We start from the raw sequence: 16,684 nt of genomic DNA, 5'->3' as shown, positions 1-16,684 counted from the left end.
AAAAAGATCATAGAAGCCACCACAAAGAGCATAAGTACACTACGTTTTTTATGAAAATATTTTCAGTTTAATCAGATTTTTAAAATAATGTTTTTCTTCTTTAAAAATAAACCCATTATAATTCAAATTGAAACACGGCACTCCAGAGCTGAAAAATTTAACATTACTAAAATCTATTAAGACAACTTCCACTAAACAGCTGAAACATTCAAGCAAAACAAGTTTGAGGCTGATAAATTTAAGGAAGTCAAACAAGTGAGCTAGGAGAACTCCCGGTATAAATACCTACAGCAAGAGTTTGTTCAAATACTGAATGAGTCATCTTTGAAAGAGTTAGAAAAAACATTTTTTAAATAATTTCTGTTAAGTTTAGTGACTTATATAAAAAGTTAAGAAATTGATTTCAGCTGAGACGGAAATATGTTTTAGCTCCACCAAATATAAAACCAAATTTTACAGAACAGCTCTCCCAGTTCTAAAAAATCTTCAAAGACAAGGTAACCAGAAATTCTCATTCAATTTACTAATCAAGTGTTTTGTATTAGATGCAGCAGAAACAAGCAAGTTTATCAAAACCCATTTTTATTTAGAGGTAACATTTATTCAACATTTTAGCCAATTTTTATTTAAGATACTTAAAATCAGTATTTTTCTTACATATTTTAATAGAATTGCAAGTCCATCTGGCTTCACACATATGCAGTTAAAAAAAAATGATCCTTTTCTGTCTACCAAATGAGTTATTCATGTCCTAATACTAAGGCTCTGAATTATATTGCATATTAATGCTTACAGTTAATAAGTATGCAAAGCGTACAGTGTCCTTTTTAAAACAAAAAAAATGTATTAAGAAAGAAGTAATTAACTTTTCAGGAAAATTCTTAAGAAAAAACATAAAACTATGTAAATTAAGTAATTAATTCACCCAATACAGAGATAAACACATAACTTCTTGACAGCTGGAATGTCCAGATCATTCGTTTAGCTTTATATTATTTATCATTATTATTTTTAAAATTTTAAATTAACTTGTCTTTGCTTCTTTATTAAAAAGGAATTCAGCAGACTGAAGTTTCTTTTGTTACATAGGAAGAAAACCCAAACATTTCTGCACATTTTCAGTCTGCAACCTCCCACCCCTTCTTCTCCCCCTCCACCTACACATCCAGTTTCCAAGCGAACGTTCAAAGGCCAAGACTGGGATAGCCAGTATTTTGGAAGCAACATCTCCACCAGTAGCACTCTTTAAAGGACACTGCTATGAATTCCAGAAATCTTCAACGCCATTTGTGATACAGAAATGAAGCCTTACGGCTCTATTAATGACTTTTTGTATCTTCTTTAAGAAGCCCAATATCAAAAAAAGCCATAACAGAACAAATCAGAAAATGGAAACTCTTCTTTAAATGTCAAAGTGAAATTCCGACATTTCAACAACCAGACTGCTTTATCACTATGTTTTTCAAATACAGGAAAAAGTAGTGTCAAAGTTTCCCATACATCAAACACTATTTGGTATGGAGGCTTCCATAAAGAAATCAATTCAACAACCGTATTAAAAACAATTGCTGCATTAATTCTCATAATTTAGACTGTGTTAAACATGCCTATCTGTTATCAGGAAAGGTACATTCAAATTCCAGTACCAGATAACAAGTTTCCTGTACCCAGAGCATTTTAGAGCAAGAGGTTAAAAGGAAAGATGTACTACAGGGACGTATGCGGACAGAGTTTTTCCAAAGGCGTCAAACACACGATCCGAAGGCTTCCATCAACCGCCTCGTCTATGTTCTTACTCCAATGGAAAAGTGAAGTAGATGAAGTCTTACTAGGCAAATTTAAAATGGCCTTGGGATTTTAAATACCCTATGGAATAGGAAAACGGCTGTCTCGGTCTCAAATAGAAGGCATATAAAATTAATGGGGTTTCTCAAGATCTATGGTTCCAATTTCTGTCTACAAATTTAAATTGAAGACAGCTTGCTTTAAATACACAGTCTTTGCTTTCAAATAGAGATAATTTAAAGATATTTCCACCTACTCTGTAATCTTATCAATGATGCTCTCTCGATTTTGTAGGATACCCCAATAAGAAAAAATAACCAGGACTCCCTTAAACCTAAGACAGCCCTATCATTCTAAGAACAGATTTATTAAGTATGGGGAGAAGGCACAGTAGCCCTGTAGGACTTCCCAGTGCCTTCTGTTCCCTTGATGTAGAGAAGAAGAAAAGCTATGCCATTTTGCCTCTCCTTCACAAACACTAACAGAATATTGACAAAGAATTCCCTAATATGCATGAGGTACTCCAAACTGTCTACCCCAATACATGCTCCTGTCCCTCAGTAAGTATACAACAGCTTATGTTCCCTCTCCTCCTCCAGCATTTGATGGAAAGATGATTGATATTTAGCTATTTCGCATTTATATGAAGTAAAAGAGGTGCATGGGACAGCTTTGCATACAAATCCAACTTGCTAACACGAACCCACTCAATTTTTTATTTTTTAAAAAATAAATAATACAATAAGTACAAAGTAGACTACCATGGATGTAATATGATGACCCTCCAATTTAAAGACTCTTCCAGATAACTGAGACGGAACCATTCTACTTTGGATATGGACAATTATAGTACTAACTTGGTCTTTCAACTTCTTGTTTTCTCAAATTCGCCCTCAATTCTGTACATGAAAAGGAAAGGCTTAATAGGTGTTACAAATACAGACTGAAGTTCAGATCATCAAGCCCAAACCTGAACAGATAAATTACAAAGCAGTAATTATATAGTCCCTCAACAGAAAGAAATGCATTAGAAGACAATGATGCAAACACTGACTAAAGAAGGGCAATCTCTCGGCATCAAAGAGCTCAAGATAGTCCTTCCTGAATGTAACGTGGTCAGCTACTCTTTGAGGTTATAGCGTTTTATTCGAGTTGGCCCATACCAACACCAAGCGTGCTGTAAAGCCTTAGTAATTCCACTGTAAGGTCAGAACGACAATGTTATACTGTACTAATGTTTTCAAACATTAAATACCATGTTCCAAGAAAATCTGAGGTGTTTATTACTTTTTTCTTTGGAAACCTCAGAACTCCTTAAAAGCCTGTCATAGATACTGCAATTTTATTCAAAGCTCGTTTTAGGAAAGGAAAGCAAAGTAAATGCTACCTTTTCTTTACTAACTTCCTCGCTGAATTGCAATGCCCATAGCTTCATTAATCAAGGGCTCTCAGGTTATTTGCAACTACATACGCAAAACCAGACCTCCCCAACACTGAAGGGGAAGTAACAGGGCAAAATGGCTCGCTTAACGTAACAGCCTGTCCCCTCTGAGGCTTGGCCCTCACAGCCAAAACACAAAACCCCACAACTCTCACAAACTAAAACCATTTCTTCTGTAGATTAAAACTCAATAATGAATTAGTAAGTAACATAGTAATAAATTTAGCTCCTGTTCTGGAGAACAACTTCCTGAATGAACAATTAAAAAATATCTTACAGGTTTGTAAGTTGGTAGAGCCCATGTACAAGAACAACGGCATTTTCACTACATCAAAATACATTTACCCTTTCTTTTTTCTTTCACTTTTCATTTTCTTTCATTTACAAGGTCCCAAAGACTGCTGAACAGGAGTGATGGCAATGATTGTGTATATAGTTTAGATGGTCTACAGCCAAAGTCCTAAATCAATTTCCTGGTGCAAAATACAGCTATAAATAGTAACCTGGTAGAAACAGCACCCCTGAATGTCCACCTGGCCAACCTGACCTCCCATTCACATTAAGAGCGGTGTCTGTCCCAATCTGTTTGCTGAGACCACAAAAACTACTTGGCAGTAAACAAGCATGTTTACCGTTGAAGAAAGCCATCTCTGCCACTGGAACCCTCCTCCTTAGAAAGAACAGAGGTGGGCATTTTCTCTCACTTGGCAGGTTTATGCTGTGTGTCTGCATTCATTGCATGCATCTCAACTCTTGCTTTATGGACGCACTCCACAAAACAAAACATTTTTGAGACTCAGAAAAAGGAAGGAAATTTCTCTCATACATTCTAAGACAAAGCCCAATTTCTTTGACGTGAATGCTAATTTAGAAATTTTGTTTGTGCGGTATGAAAACATGTCACAGAATGGCCACCTATTGTTCAAAACACCTGAGAAACAGAAAGCAATGGAACCTGAGTGGAACCACACAGAGAAAAAGAAACAAATTTATACTCCAAAAGACCCTGGAAGAGCAAATGTTAAGACAGCCCAAGGCCTCAAAAAGAAAGATCCAGTAATATTGAAAGAAAGAATTATTTAGGGATGCATACCGGAGGAAATACCCACATCTGAATGAGAGGAAATCCCCCGATGATGCTAAGATGGCAGGAAGAACAGCCACTGTCACTTCAATATAGAAAAATCACTTGTCCTTTGAGTCACTGGAATTCTTTGGAAAACGGTGTCCCTGAGAGTACATACACAGCCTATTGATTTTTGCCAGCCATCTTAGTTTGGCCTTCAGAAGGGTGACCCAGCTATACACACCAAACAAGGTATACTCAAGACCTCAAAATCAGCTGCTGTTGACTGTTTCTTCTCTGCTACCACCTTCATGCGCTAGGATGTGAAACTAAAGGAGGAGACAGTACACAGACTACACAGAGACCACATTATCTGGAGAACTGTGGTCACTACATCCCCCCATAAGCACATGCTTATGGGAAGGGTCCAGCCCAGGCAGCAGGGTGCAATGTGGTGACCCACACTGCAGCCCCAGTTCTGCTGCCTCAGCAGATTTGGGTTCTCCCAAGAACCTGAGGGAAAGGAGGACAGAAGGGAACACAACGCAAGAAATCCAGTACAAGACACTACTTGGAAAAAAACGTACTCTATTTTCGCTGCCTCAGAAGAAGAGACATAATTAGCAGATTGCTTAAAGGATTTTATTCTATGAAAAAAATGAAACATCAAAAGAGTTGAGAGTTCAGGCACAAAGTTCTAATGCTAAGAGAGCAAAAGGCTCTGCCTCCACAGCTGGAACAGGGTGTAGGAAGAGCTACCGGCAATGGGGTGACTCTCTTTAATAGGGAACGATGAAACTACCTTGGGAGCCAATTTTTGGGCTTGCTCTAAGGCCAAACATGATTACATGTTGAAACATAACTGGCTCAGAGAGGGGCAAAACCAAGGGTCCTCAAAGGTGACAGCTGAGGGAAGTAATACCACCAAAGACACCAGTACACGCAGCCATATTGAGTTAAGGTGATCCTTTTACCTTTTCAAAACATAATTATGACTAAAATAAAGGCTCGTTCTGCAATCTGTAAATGTCAAATTGTACCTCCAAGCACACACTGCATGGGGAAGGGGGAGAGAAGTACCTATTACACAAAACTTCTAATGCAATACAAAGAACAAATTTATTCGCTCAACGTGGACTAAAACCAGCAAGATTTCTTTATGCTTTCAGCCTTGCAACATTTTACTGCAACCATCATATTAGAAAAATCTGCTGAAAGGTAGGACACATCATGGTTTCCATGATATGTTTGTTTCAAACTCTTGAAGCAGCAAATCCTTTAAACAATCCACCCTAATAAATAATTCACATAAGACAAACTTTCAGCAGAATATAATACACGCAATTGTAAACTGAAAAAAGAGCAAACTTCTGCTTCCATCACCAGCCAGCACTGGAGATCAGGGGCACTGCAACAAGCTGCAGGTTCTGCTTGCACTGCTGCTTTTGGCTTTTCACCTCGGATCAGATAAAGTGCCTGATGCGTACATCAGGCAGAGAAAGTCTTTTTATCAAGCAGTAAAAGAAGCATTACTCTATATCTTGAGTTCTCCAGAATATTTACCGATTTTCTTTGCTTTCAAGTCTTTTTGCTGCAGGTAACAAAAAAGCATGAAATTTGTGTTTAATTTTGTTTTGGGGTTGCTTTTTTTTTGCATTCATCTGCTCTGCAATTTCAGATTTTTTTCCTTCTTAAGCACATGTTTCTTTACAAATTATAACACGGTATTTTTTAGAAAGTCTGATTTTAGTTCCACAAAGCAGAGACTTGAACTCCTTTAATATTACTTTCACCGGACATAGTTGATATGCATAAAGTTATTTAAATTTTTACAGGCTTACAATAGGTCCGTAACCATAAATTTGTGAGTTTGTTTTGCACTCTGGGTAACTATTTTAATATCCATAATAGTAACACTAATTCAAAATTAATATATTATTCTTCCATTATGTATATAACAAATTGATAGTGTGATAGCAGACCCTAGTCAGCAATATCTTCTTGTATCATTTTCCATATGCAGAGCTACTGCTATTGAATATGTCTCTAGATCTTCAAAGATCATCAATGAACTGAAAATAGCCGCTTAAGCTAAGTCTAGGTTTTGATGATAACCACGAGGCAGATATGTTTCCGGAAAGTAGCAAAGCATTTGAATTCCTTATTACACAAATCATCTGCTACCACTCCAGTGGTATCAGCACTGCCAGCTCCTAACTCCACATGCTCTAGATGGGAATGGAAGAAATCTCTTCCCTCTGTTTTGAAATCATTGTGATCATCTCCCAGTTCTCCTTTCTCAGCATCTAATGACAGTAATCCATGCAACCAGACTGATCTATTATTACTGTGAAGATGGAAGAAATGTAATTGTTCCAGCTTTTTTTTTTTTTTTTTTTTAAAAACCACCAAAGACACCACACCTAAACAGAGCTCCCACCAGCTTCTCTCACTACCACAAGACCATGTTCCTCAATTTCGTCACTGGTGAAGAGTCACCACTGTTGCCACGCTGCCCCACAAACAAACATGCTTACTTTGAGCAATGCAACTAAAAAGCAGGATGAAGCACAGCAGAGAAAGTGCTTTTGCTGAACAAATTCAACCATGGAATAAGCTATTTTAATACACAACTTCTAGGAAACAGAGCAAGAATTTGTGCTGTATATAAAAACTTCAACTACTTCCTCTCTATAAAGATGAACTTAAATTCCTGTATATTGACTGCTTGAAAGTGCCAGTACAGACAACTTACCCTCAACTAGTCCTCCAAGAGACATGAGAGACATGACAGACATGCCATTACTGTCATGCCCACATTTTCTGACAAGCTAGAAAGCTTCAAAGCAACATAAAGTGACACAGGAAAAATACTTTTATTTGTGTTGAATTCCTACAAGGGGATTTTACTGCTGATTTCAACTAGAGATGTGTGGCTAAACACAAAAGACATCATATTGTTCCTTCTTAGAAATCTTTTTATATGATAAATAATCTGACAAGTAGCTACATACTGTAGAAAGTTCTAAAGGTTGGTTGGTTATTTTTTTTAAACCAAATTTATTAAATTTCTTGAGTGGAAAGACCAGCATTTTTTACAGGTCTGTGACAAGGAAGTCCAACAACATCGGGAACTCGAAGTTCTAAAGAGATTAAAGTAACTTCTGTTTGTCTTATAACGCAGCTCTGTTTTTATTAACATGAGCTCTACAAGGCTTAACAGGCCATGCTATACAACAGTGTACTTATTATACAATGATACCATATTTATTCTTATTTCCACCATTCTTTCATTCTGTAGTAAATTTTACACCCATATGGTGTCCAGAAAATACTAAAATTGAAAACAATTAATTAAGAACTAATAGAAATATTTTCAAACTAGTACTTGGTCATATTACTGATTTAATCTCTGATCTTGCAGATAATATGGCTAAGGCAGTTCACAGATAAACAGACACAGTCATCAAGCAAAGAGTATGGAAGACTCACTTTATAACTACTACTGTGCCAGAAATAACGTGTATGTTTCTCATGATTACACTTTTAAAAACTAGTGCTAAAGAACTGGAGGAAGTTCAGTTAAAACCCACAACAATTAGAGTCACAGAAGTAACCTTCACCAGTGAAAGACTTTAGTAATCAAATGTCAGTACTCAAGACAAGATTTAGAGGCAATTTGATGAATGTCAGAATACCACCTTGTACAATTAAATCTACTAGACATACCACGTCAGAACTGCCAAAATTGGTCCACTAAGATATTTAAAAAAAGGAAAAATCCTCAAAACCAAAATAAAAAATAAAGACCACTAACCCACACACCAGAAGTTAAAGGTTAATGACTTATTTGGAGAATGAGATTTCATGACCATGTTATACAGAACTATGATGGTAATAGTTTAAATTTGAATTGAAGTATTTGTATCTAAAAAGGAAGTACACCAAACCTCTTAACCGGCAGTTTTTTCCAATGTTAAAGAAAACATTGCATTAAAAAATGACCTATTCCTCATTTCTGCTTGTTACTAAGCAGTGACCGTTTAAAGAAAAAAGAGCTAACTTCCCTGGCAATTTCCGGAAAGGCATGGTGAAGGTGGTATTAAGTAGCTCTCAAATGGGAAAATGTGAAGTTATAAATGCGAAAAAACTCATAAATAAAATAACCAGGGGGGAAGGAGAGAGGTGTAAAACTGTTGATTCCTGGAAGCAACAGTATATATAGCACTCAGGAACTGCTGCACAGATCTACAGATTGACCCAGGTAGACACCGTGGAGGCTGATGAACACAGGAGTTACTCCTGGATGCTCACAACACTTCTGAAATAATGTACTAGGCACAGTGATGCAAGTAAGGGCTGGTTTCTGTACTTTACATCTCACTTGGCAATTCTTACTTTCCACGTGAAAATCTGGCACAGAGTGAATTAAAACTAAAACGTTACTGAAATGTTTTGCTGACTGACAGAAGCTTAATGAAGAAGTAACTTGAAGAGTCTCGTGCAACTTAAACATCTCTGTGCAGTGTTATCGAGATTACTGTTATTTGCCATCATTGCCAACACTCATCTCTAGTGTTTCTATTGTTCCTACACATTTTGCAAACGCATCTCCCATATTCTTGGTGTCCAGTCTCTCTTTCGATACCTTTTAATAAACCTTCTGTCTTTTGCTGGGCATCTGTTCAAAAACCCACACTAAGAACCAAGTGGAAATGTCTTCAAGGTTTCCTATGTGGTTGTTCACTACACGGAGCAAGACCGGACGCCTTTAAGAAATCCCTATTATGCAGTGCTGGTTGTGAAGCAAAAGCAGTAATGTTCGGAAAATCGTGGATTCCCATGAAAATGGCACCCTGCTGCTGGATCACACGCATCAGTCACCCGTGGCACGCTGCTGCCTGGGGGTTGTGCTGCTGCCAGGAAAATGACTTGCAAAGGGATGGAAAAAATGCAGAAGTTTTATTTTGCTTACACAAACAACTGACTTCTTAATTATTTTTGCTTCCTTCAGATAAGGTTTCAGTTCAGCATGACAGAGATGAGCCAGCAAGTATAGAGATCATCTTTGCTGCAGAAGGGGAAACCCGTGGAGCCGTGCTCAGAGGCAGCTCTGGGACTGGTGCTGGCAAACACCCACTCCATCCAAGTGGGTATGGAAATTCCTTTCCACCCCCAGCGCATAGGAAGAATTATATTACAGAAAATTAGAGTTTGGAAGATGCATGCTGGAGGTCTCTTGCTTAGTAAGACTTTATCAAAATGTATAAGAAATACCCTCCCTACAAAAGAAATACTATACAAGGAAACTATTTTAAACTTCATTATAATGAATGAAGATGAAATTTTAATCACAGGCCTGGAAGCTGGCTTTTGCCTTAAGAATAGTAATAATTACCGGATTTCATTCAATATGAGCAAACAGAAGACACTAATTTGAAATGGCTAAATTGCCATTAACTTTTGACTCACAGTATCACTCAGTTAAGACAAAAAGGGGAATGAGAAGATGAATCATTTAAAATACTTAATAGGTGGCCTATACGCTACATTTCCATAATTAAAACCGGGCCGTCATAGCTATGTATTCATTAGAGTTCACTCAAGAAAGAGATTTAAGAACACAGAAGTAATGTATATCAAACAGAAAAATGATAAAAACAGCCAGCCATCAATAGAAAAACTAAAACTAACAAAATGTCTCCAAGTCACTTAAGGAAAGCTAAAAGTTTTGGAAAAATTCCTTGATGACAGGACTAAAAGAAAACACAGTATAACGGAGTAAGCCCTTAGAAAGGGGAAAGACAAAGTGAATGGTGCAGAAAAGGCTATTATTTTGTAAAAAGATATAGGAAGATCCAAAAGTATCTCTTCAGAAATTACTGGGGGTCATCTGAGATTTGAGGTGAGCTGTTTTTCAGTCCACAAGTAACTGATTTAATGAACGTATGCTAAACAAGTGTTAATCAGCATTTTAATATGCACCCGACACATTTAAAAGAACTGGCTCGGAACACGTTTTATTTGCTGATGTTCTTTTCCAAAACTGATGAAATATAATGGAAATTCCAGAAGCCGTAAGACATTGCTGAAAACGGGCTGATGTTTTAAACCATCAGGCTACATGTTCTAAGTACCCACATGCCCATTAACCTTTCACCAACCCCAAGCCAAACAACGGTAAAGCTGATGGGATTCTATTAATAAAGTATTCAAGGGCTGAGATTCAATTAATGACAGTCAACAGAGTTCTGGGAAAATTAGTTTTCAGCATCAAACAGGCATGACTTCATTCTCTGATAAGATTAAAAGTTTTCCTGATAAAGGCAACTTCGTAAAGGTAGTCAACTTTTGTGGTGTATTTGGCTTTTTATGTACGAGACACCGATGTATTAACTGGTGCCATAAACTTTCATCAGAACACAGACTAAGATTAAGAACTATTTAGATGATGCATCTTCAAACAGCCAACTATGGGGACTATTAATAAAATAGTAATAGCTCTTACGGGGTCTGCCACAATTTGAACTATGGCTGGCACTTTTCATATTTATTGAATATCTGGACATAAGTATAAATCAACCACCGGTAATTACTGTGGATAAGCACAAGAGTGGCAGATAGCTATAGGCAATCACATAGAGAACACACCACATCATTTGTGCGGTAACAATGCTTTCAGATGAAATATGTTTGAACACAAGGAAATGTGATTAAGGAAAAGGCAGGGAAAAGTGCATCTCCGTGGGAGCAACCATTTGCTGGAACGCTGCAAGTATGAAAGGTGGGTCCAGGTACGTCAGAGGGTCCCTCTCTTTAAAGCCCGCCAGCCTTATCACTGGAAGCAGCTAAGAGCCTGATGTTTCTCTCCTGAGATTTCACAGGACTTATAAGTAATTATTGCCTGATTATTAAATGACTTTTTCAATACCTGATGTTTTGGTAATAGCTTCAAGATCAAAGTTGGAAACAGATCTGGCTTAAGGACTAATACTCACGACTGCCATTCCCATCTGTGCTGGGTTAGCGGGTATTTTAACGTGAGTTTTCTTGTGATCTTAGGAGAGGCGTCTTTGATGAGACATTAGACTTATTTCTATAAAGAGAACTTAAGAACTTGTTTCACTGGGCACAGCAAAACTTTCAAAAGCTGTTTCACTGGATCAAGCATTAGCCTTGCAATTTGGAAGCCTTTGTTTAAAAAAAAAGAAGCGCATTCTTGATGGCCACTCAGAACAAAGGATCCTCTAAGGAAGGACACATGCTCTCCTTGTTCTGAATGGGAAATTACTGTACAGCAAGACAAGCAAGGCTTAAAGACTGTAGTTTAGCTGAGGACTCCGACTCAGGAAAGGTAAAAAGAAAACTGTACAGCTACGTGGTGCACAGCACAGACATAAGTTTCATTATGCTAAGCAGTTCACAGCCCTTAAACTATAAAAAAAGAATACTCTTAAGCACCAGCTTTTTTGGGGGGGTGTTAAGAATATCCTGAGCGAATTTGTGGGTTAGCTATGGCTTAGGCAGTTTCTTACTGTCACAGGATGTACGAGCATAAAAGAGCATGAGAGGTGCTTTGCACTCTGTATGCTTAGCAGGTACATGTGGTTGCTGCAAAAGAAAAAGCTAGGCTCCGCCACATGGTATTTTCTGCCTCAGCTGAACAAACAACGCACAGGAAAACTATTAGAAAAGGTACAGGGGAATCAGTAGACTGTAATAACAGTCCTTCAGAACTTAAAAACCCATGTACATGTGTGCAAAGGGCTGAGGTTTGGAAGATGCGACACTAGTGAAGGCTCAGCCACGAAACCACCAAATTTTTTTCTCACACCGTTTCACTGGTCACCACCATAGTGAAGTGAAGCACCCTGCAGCACGCAGCTTTCTTAAGATCAAGGAGGTAAACATGCATATATGCTACGACACGTCTCTGTTCCTTCACTTAAACACGCTTCTGTTGGATATAAATAAAAATGTGTTTATTTACATCAAGTAAATACTGTCCACATTTTACACAAACAATTGTTATATTTTCACAACAGAAATGCAATCCTTTCATAAAGTAGCTTTTAGACAAAATATATATATTTTAAACAACATAAATCCATATATAAGGAGCTTAAACTCACAACCAGGATTTTGATTTTAACTAGTTAATTGATGTTGGAGCTTATTCTTTATAAAATATTTGAAAAGGCATAATCACATTTGCTGGCACTGTAGTGAGTATATTCCAAGAGTATCTGTAGAAAGGCCTATGGTTTTAAATATTACCGTGGCAAATCTTGTGATAACCTTGTTTGCCTGCCATCCTTCCTGTAGTCCTCAATTTCCATGTACTTTATGGCAGCTCAGCAATGGAGGACACGATAATGAAGAAGTGACCAAGAAACCTAACCTGTTAGACGCAACACTAGCACAGGACACCTGCAATAAACCTACACAAGGTATTGCCATGTTATTTTTAAGTGAACCTTTTTGCTTTCTAACAAGTCCCATCCCAAACTCTAATTTTTCTGTTGAAGAGTCAGTATTTTCTACAGCAAACTGCAACAGAGTAAGTTTTCCCTATTTAAGATTTTGCAAAACACAGGCAAAAACCAAAACACAAGCAAAAAATGACCTCAAAACACTTCCAGGTGCATGTCTGTTTTATTCATTACATCCTAAAATACCACTAGTAGGGCTTTTTTTGCCTCTATATGTAAAATGATCACTTATCGCTATGTTTAACCTTTTCTAGCCATATGCAAAGCCCTTTACTTTTTAGTAATCGGTCATTAAAAATCATTGCAAAAATAAAGAAAAAAAATTCATTTCACCTGACTTTCAAATACATTTCTTCAAAATACACTCAAAATTTTTCAAAGGTATATTGTTTTATATGTATGATACACTGTTGTGAAGAATTTATGTGCAAGTATAAAACAGAGTACATATTAAGGACCTAGAAGCAGAAGGAACATCTCAGACCACAGAAACTTAACCCCTGACATTATACGATGTGGTTATGTGCAATCCCATTCATAAAGTGATTTAGCTTTGCTACGATAGCTATGCTGAACAATCCAGTTTACATCCTTCTATTTCTGAGTGAGAGGACTTGGCATGAGAGGAGAGGATTCAGCAGTTGATATCTCAATGAAAACATAGTTCTTCAGCCACTGAAAATACACAACCTCTGACAAACTGGAACAAAAATAACATCTTATTCTCCTGGATGTGATACAAGAAAACCTGTTACAGATTTTTCCACATGATTCTCCCCCCACCCCCACTCTCCCCCTCAATCATCCACCATGTCACCTCAAACTAAGGATTAAGAAAATCCAAACAAGCATGTTAAAAAAAATATTTATATGGACATTGCATTCCCAATCTGAAACCCATCAAGTCTACTAAACTTCTTCCAAAATACAAAAGGACTTACCCAATGTGTCTTTTAGATTTTTAACCAGAGAACCTTTCTTCAAGCTGTTTTTTCGCTCCACATAATTTGATGGCACATATCCCGTTTTGTTGGCCGCGTTTCTTACCCTCCACCAGGTCTTGGAATCATCTAATAGCCAAAGACGCTCATTTTTCTTGATGTCAAGTTCTTGGTCCTGCTGTGCAGTGTAATCCCACTTTGCAATAACAATAACTTCTTCTGTCATCTTTCATGGAGTCCTTCTGCAACAAAATATTAAAACATACTCATCAGTAAATTATATCACATAATTCTTACTCAGTTTTTTTCTTTGAGTTCTTCTGAAACAAGCAAGAAAAGGGTAGGGAAAAATGAGAAAGCCATACAGAGAAAAACCTCATAGACTGGAACTCCTCCTGTAAAAATAAGGGAAGTCATACTGACCTTTCTTGCTTTTTCTGGACTAAAATATGGCAACACCTTGATAGTAAATTCTAGTCATTATGTATTACGTTCACTTCCTCTGAATGTACATAAAATATTATTCAGATATACATTAACAAAGTAATTTATAAAACCCATTTAGCTTTTGCATATAGCATTATAAACCTATCTCACACCTGGCATTCAAAGTTCTGATCTGAGGGGAAAAAAAAAAAATAGCAGCATTCCAAAAATATCTTTTCCTTCTGCCCTAGTTCCTCATCTCATACTAACATATTATTTATAAGTTTTCTACGTTTAAACAAAGTTACCTATCTTTTTTTTAGTATGAAGTTAAAAATACTTCAAGAAGTAATGTAACTCAGCAGGGAGATCTGCCATCAAGAAGAGGGTACTGTCTTTAGTACACCTTTGTTCACAATGTTTTGTGCAGGCAGCGCAAGACTGCGTTTTAGGAGAAGCCTTCACTCCCAGGAAGATCCCAGCTCACCGCAGTCCTGCACCGGGCGCAAGTCAGCGGGGTGGAGAAGAGTACCCACTGCGCTTCCCTTGATTGCATTTCATTTCTTCCCTACCCGAAACGTACCCAGAGTTCTGTTAAGATTGAATGAGTTGTCTTTTTTTACTTACCTGTAACAAGAACAATCTTTTCCAAAGCTATTTGTCAGCTGCATAAAGACAGCTGCATGCCTCCACGTGTTCCTACACATCCCAGTAATTACTGGGAACAATGTGAGGGAGTGCAATAGCGTGCAAGGAAAAGTCCCATGCCAGTACCAGTGACATTCAAACATATTATAATGCCAAACAAAACATGTTGATTTTATTCTCTAAATTCTGAGGGCTTACCTAAAATTTTCCAATCGCTGCCGGGGATTTTTGGGGGAGAGGAAAGTGGAGGAGGACAGGAGAGAGTGGGAGGTGAGAATATATTTGAAAAATCAATGTAGCAGGTTTTTTTTTTTTTTAAGTAAAAGCTGTAGATTTCCTTTAAATTACAGATTAGTAGAAAAAGGTCCCAGAGTACTTCAAACTATTAATGTCCAAGGATCTTTTTAATGTGATTTGACTTTGTTGCCTAGTTCTTAGCAGTCCACAACCCTGTGAACTCTGATACCTAATAGTTTATGTGACAGAAAGGTAATGAAAAAAAACCCCCAAACCTCATTCAGAAATTCTGTTCAGCATGTAAATTATATCACCTACATTCAGAAAGAGTTCCTTCTGCAGTCTGTAAACACATGCACACACACTTTCTCCCTTTAGCTACAGTACAAGCTGAGAGAACTACATGCTAGACAGCCCAGCAGTCTACTCTTTCAAAGAAAAAGAAGTGTTTTCCTTATTTAAAGTTAACCTATAATCATAAGACACAATAGTGGACTCTATTATAATTTAATAGCCTCCTCTTACCAACATTTTTGTTTCCAGGAGAATATCATATAGGGCTGAGCTATGGTTGCTAAACTATTTGACAGCAAACTCTGGAAAGCACCAGTAACATCACCCCTCATGGCCAAGGTAGGACGATGTTTTCGAAAATCTGAAGCTGAACTCAACAGGCTTAAGTTCTCATTTTCCAATTATAAAACACAAAGGAACATACAACAATTCAAATATGATTCAAATGTGAGTTTGCATAGTTGAGAGCCCCAAGGTGAATTCAAAAAGAAGTTAAAATGTTTTGAACAATTGAGAAGAAACACAATCCTTAAGGGTTCAAACAGGCTGCAGCTCATGCAGGTGGAATTGATGATTTTACAAGTCACTATACCCTTCAACAATTTTTCCCCCCTAAAATAATAATCCCATCTGACAATGACATAGGAGAGCCTGGGCTTTGGACCGCAATCTCCAATACGCTGCCCTGGTTTCTGACTCACATAAAATGGACAGATAGCCTACAGGTCGATAAGCTGATGTAGCCACAGGGGGACTGCAATCAAGCATGTTCTGGAGACCGGCGCTGTCAATATAATCTCTCTCTCCAATTTAGATCGGTTTATTTTATCTCAGCAATTGTAAAATGGTCAATTCTTACTGTTCCTGGGGACATGGAGAACATGAAGAAATAGGCCACCATCAATGCAGTTGGCTGATGTTGCCACCACACAGGCTCCACTTCTAAAAAAGGTTATTTTCACAACACAGGCAAGTTAAAATTATCTATCAATATGACAGTATATTAATAATAAAAAAAACACATTAGGCATAATATTTGACTAGTGACTGATGGAAAACAAACTCTTCTTATCCCTCTGAAGCAAAAAACCCCACCAAAACATTGAATTGGCCCCTGTTATAAGAGTCACCAAGCGTTTCGCCAAGGTGTTGGGCAAGGACAGAAGCACAGGAAGAGACCACACATCAGGGCTGACAACATCAACTATACAGTCCTTCAAAATTCACTCAGGACAGGGATCCCCAAGGTACCCGATTTCTACAATTCCAGTTATTGTTGATGTGTAAGACTGCCACTCCACCCGAGAAACGATGTCATTTCACAAGCAGACCCCTTGCATGATGTAATTTTGCC

The 16,684-nt window shown here is 37.6% G+C and overlaps 1 protein-coding gene across 1 annotated transcript in view; it reads right to left on the bottom strand.

Moving 5' to 3' along the window:
* NCK2 (NCK adaptor protein 2) overlaps positions 1-16,684 on the bottom strand; it is a 56,297-nt gene that overhangs the window by 19,001 nt on the left and 20,612 nt on the right. The window contains exon 2 of the mRNA XM_009326249.1: positions 13,726-13,967. Coding sequence (XP_009324524.1) covers positions 13,726-13,951 — 226 coding nt within the window. The 5' untranslated portion in view covers positions 13,952-13,967. The remainder of the gene's footprint in view (positions 1-13,725; positions 13,968-16,684) is intronic.

Source organism: Pygoscelis adeliae, unplaced genomic scaffold, assembly GCF_000699105.1.
Source record: "Pygoscelis adeliae isolate BGI_AS28 unplaced genomic scaffold, ASM69910v1 Scaffold156, whole genome shotgun sequence".
In the NCBI taxonomy this organism is placed as follows: Eukaryota; Metazoa; Chordata; class Aves; order Sphenisciformes; family Spheniscidae; genus Pygoscelis; species Pygoscelis adeliae.
This window is presented reverse-complemented; position numbering and strand designations above follow the sequence as displayed.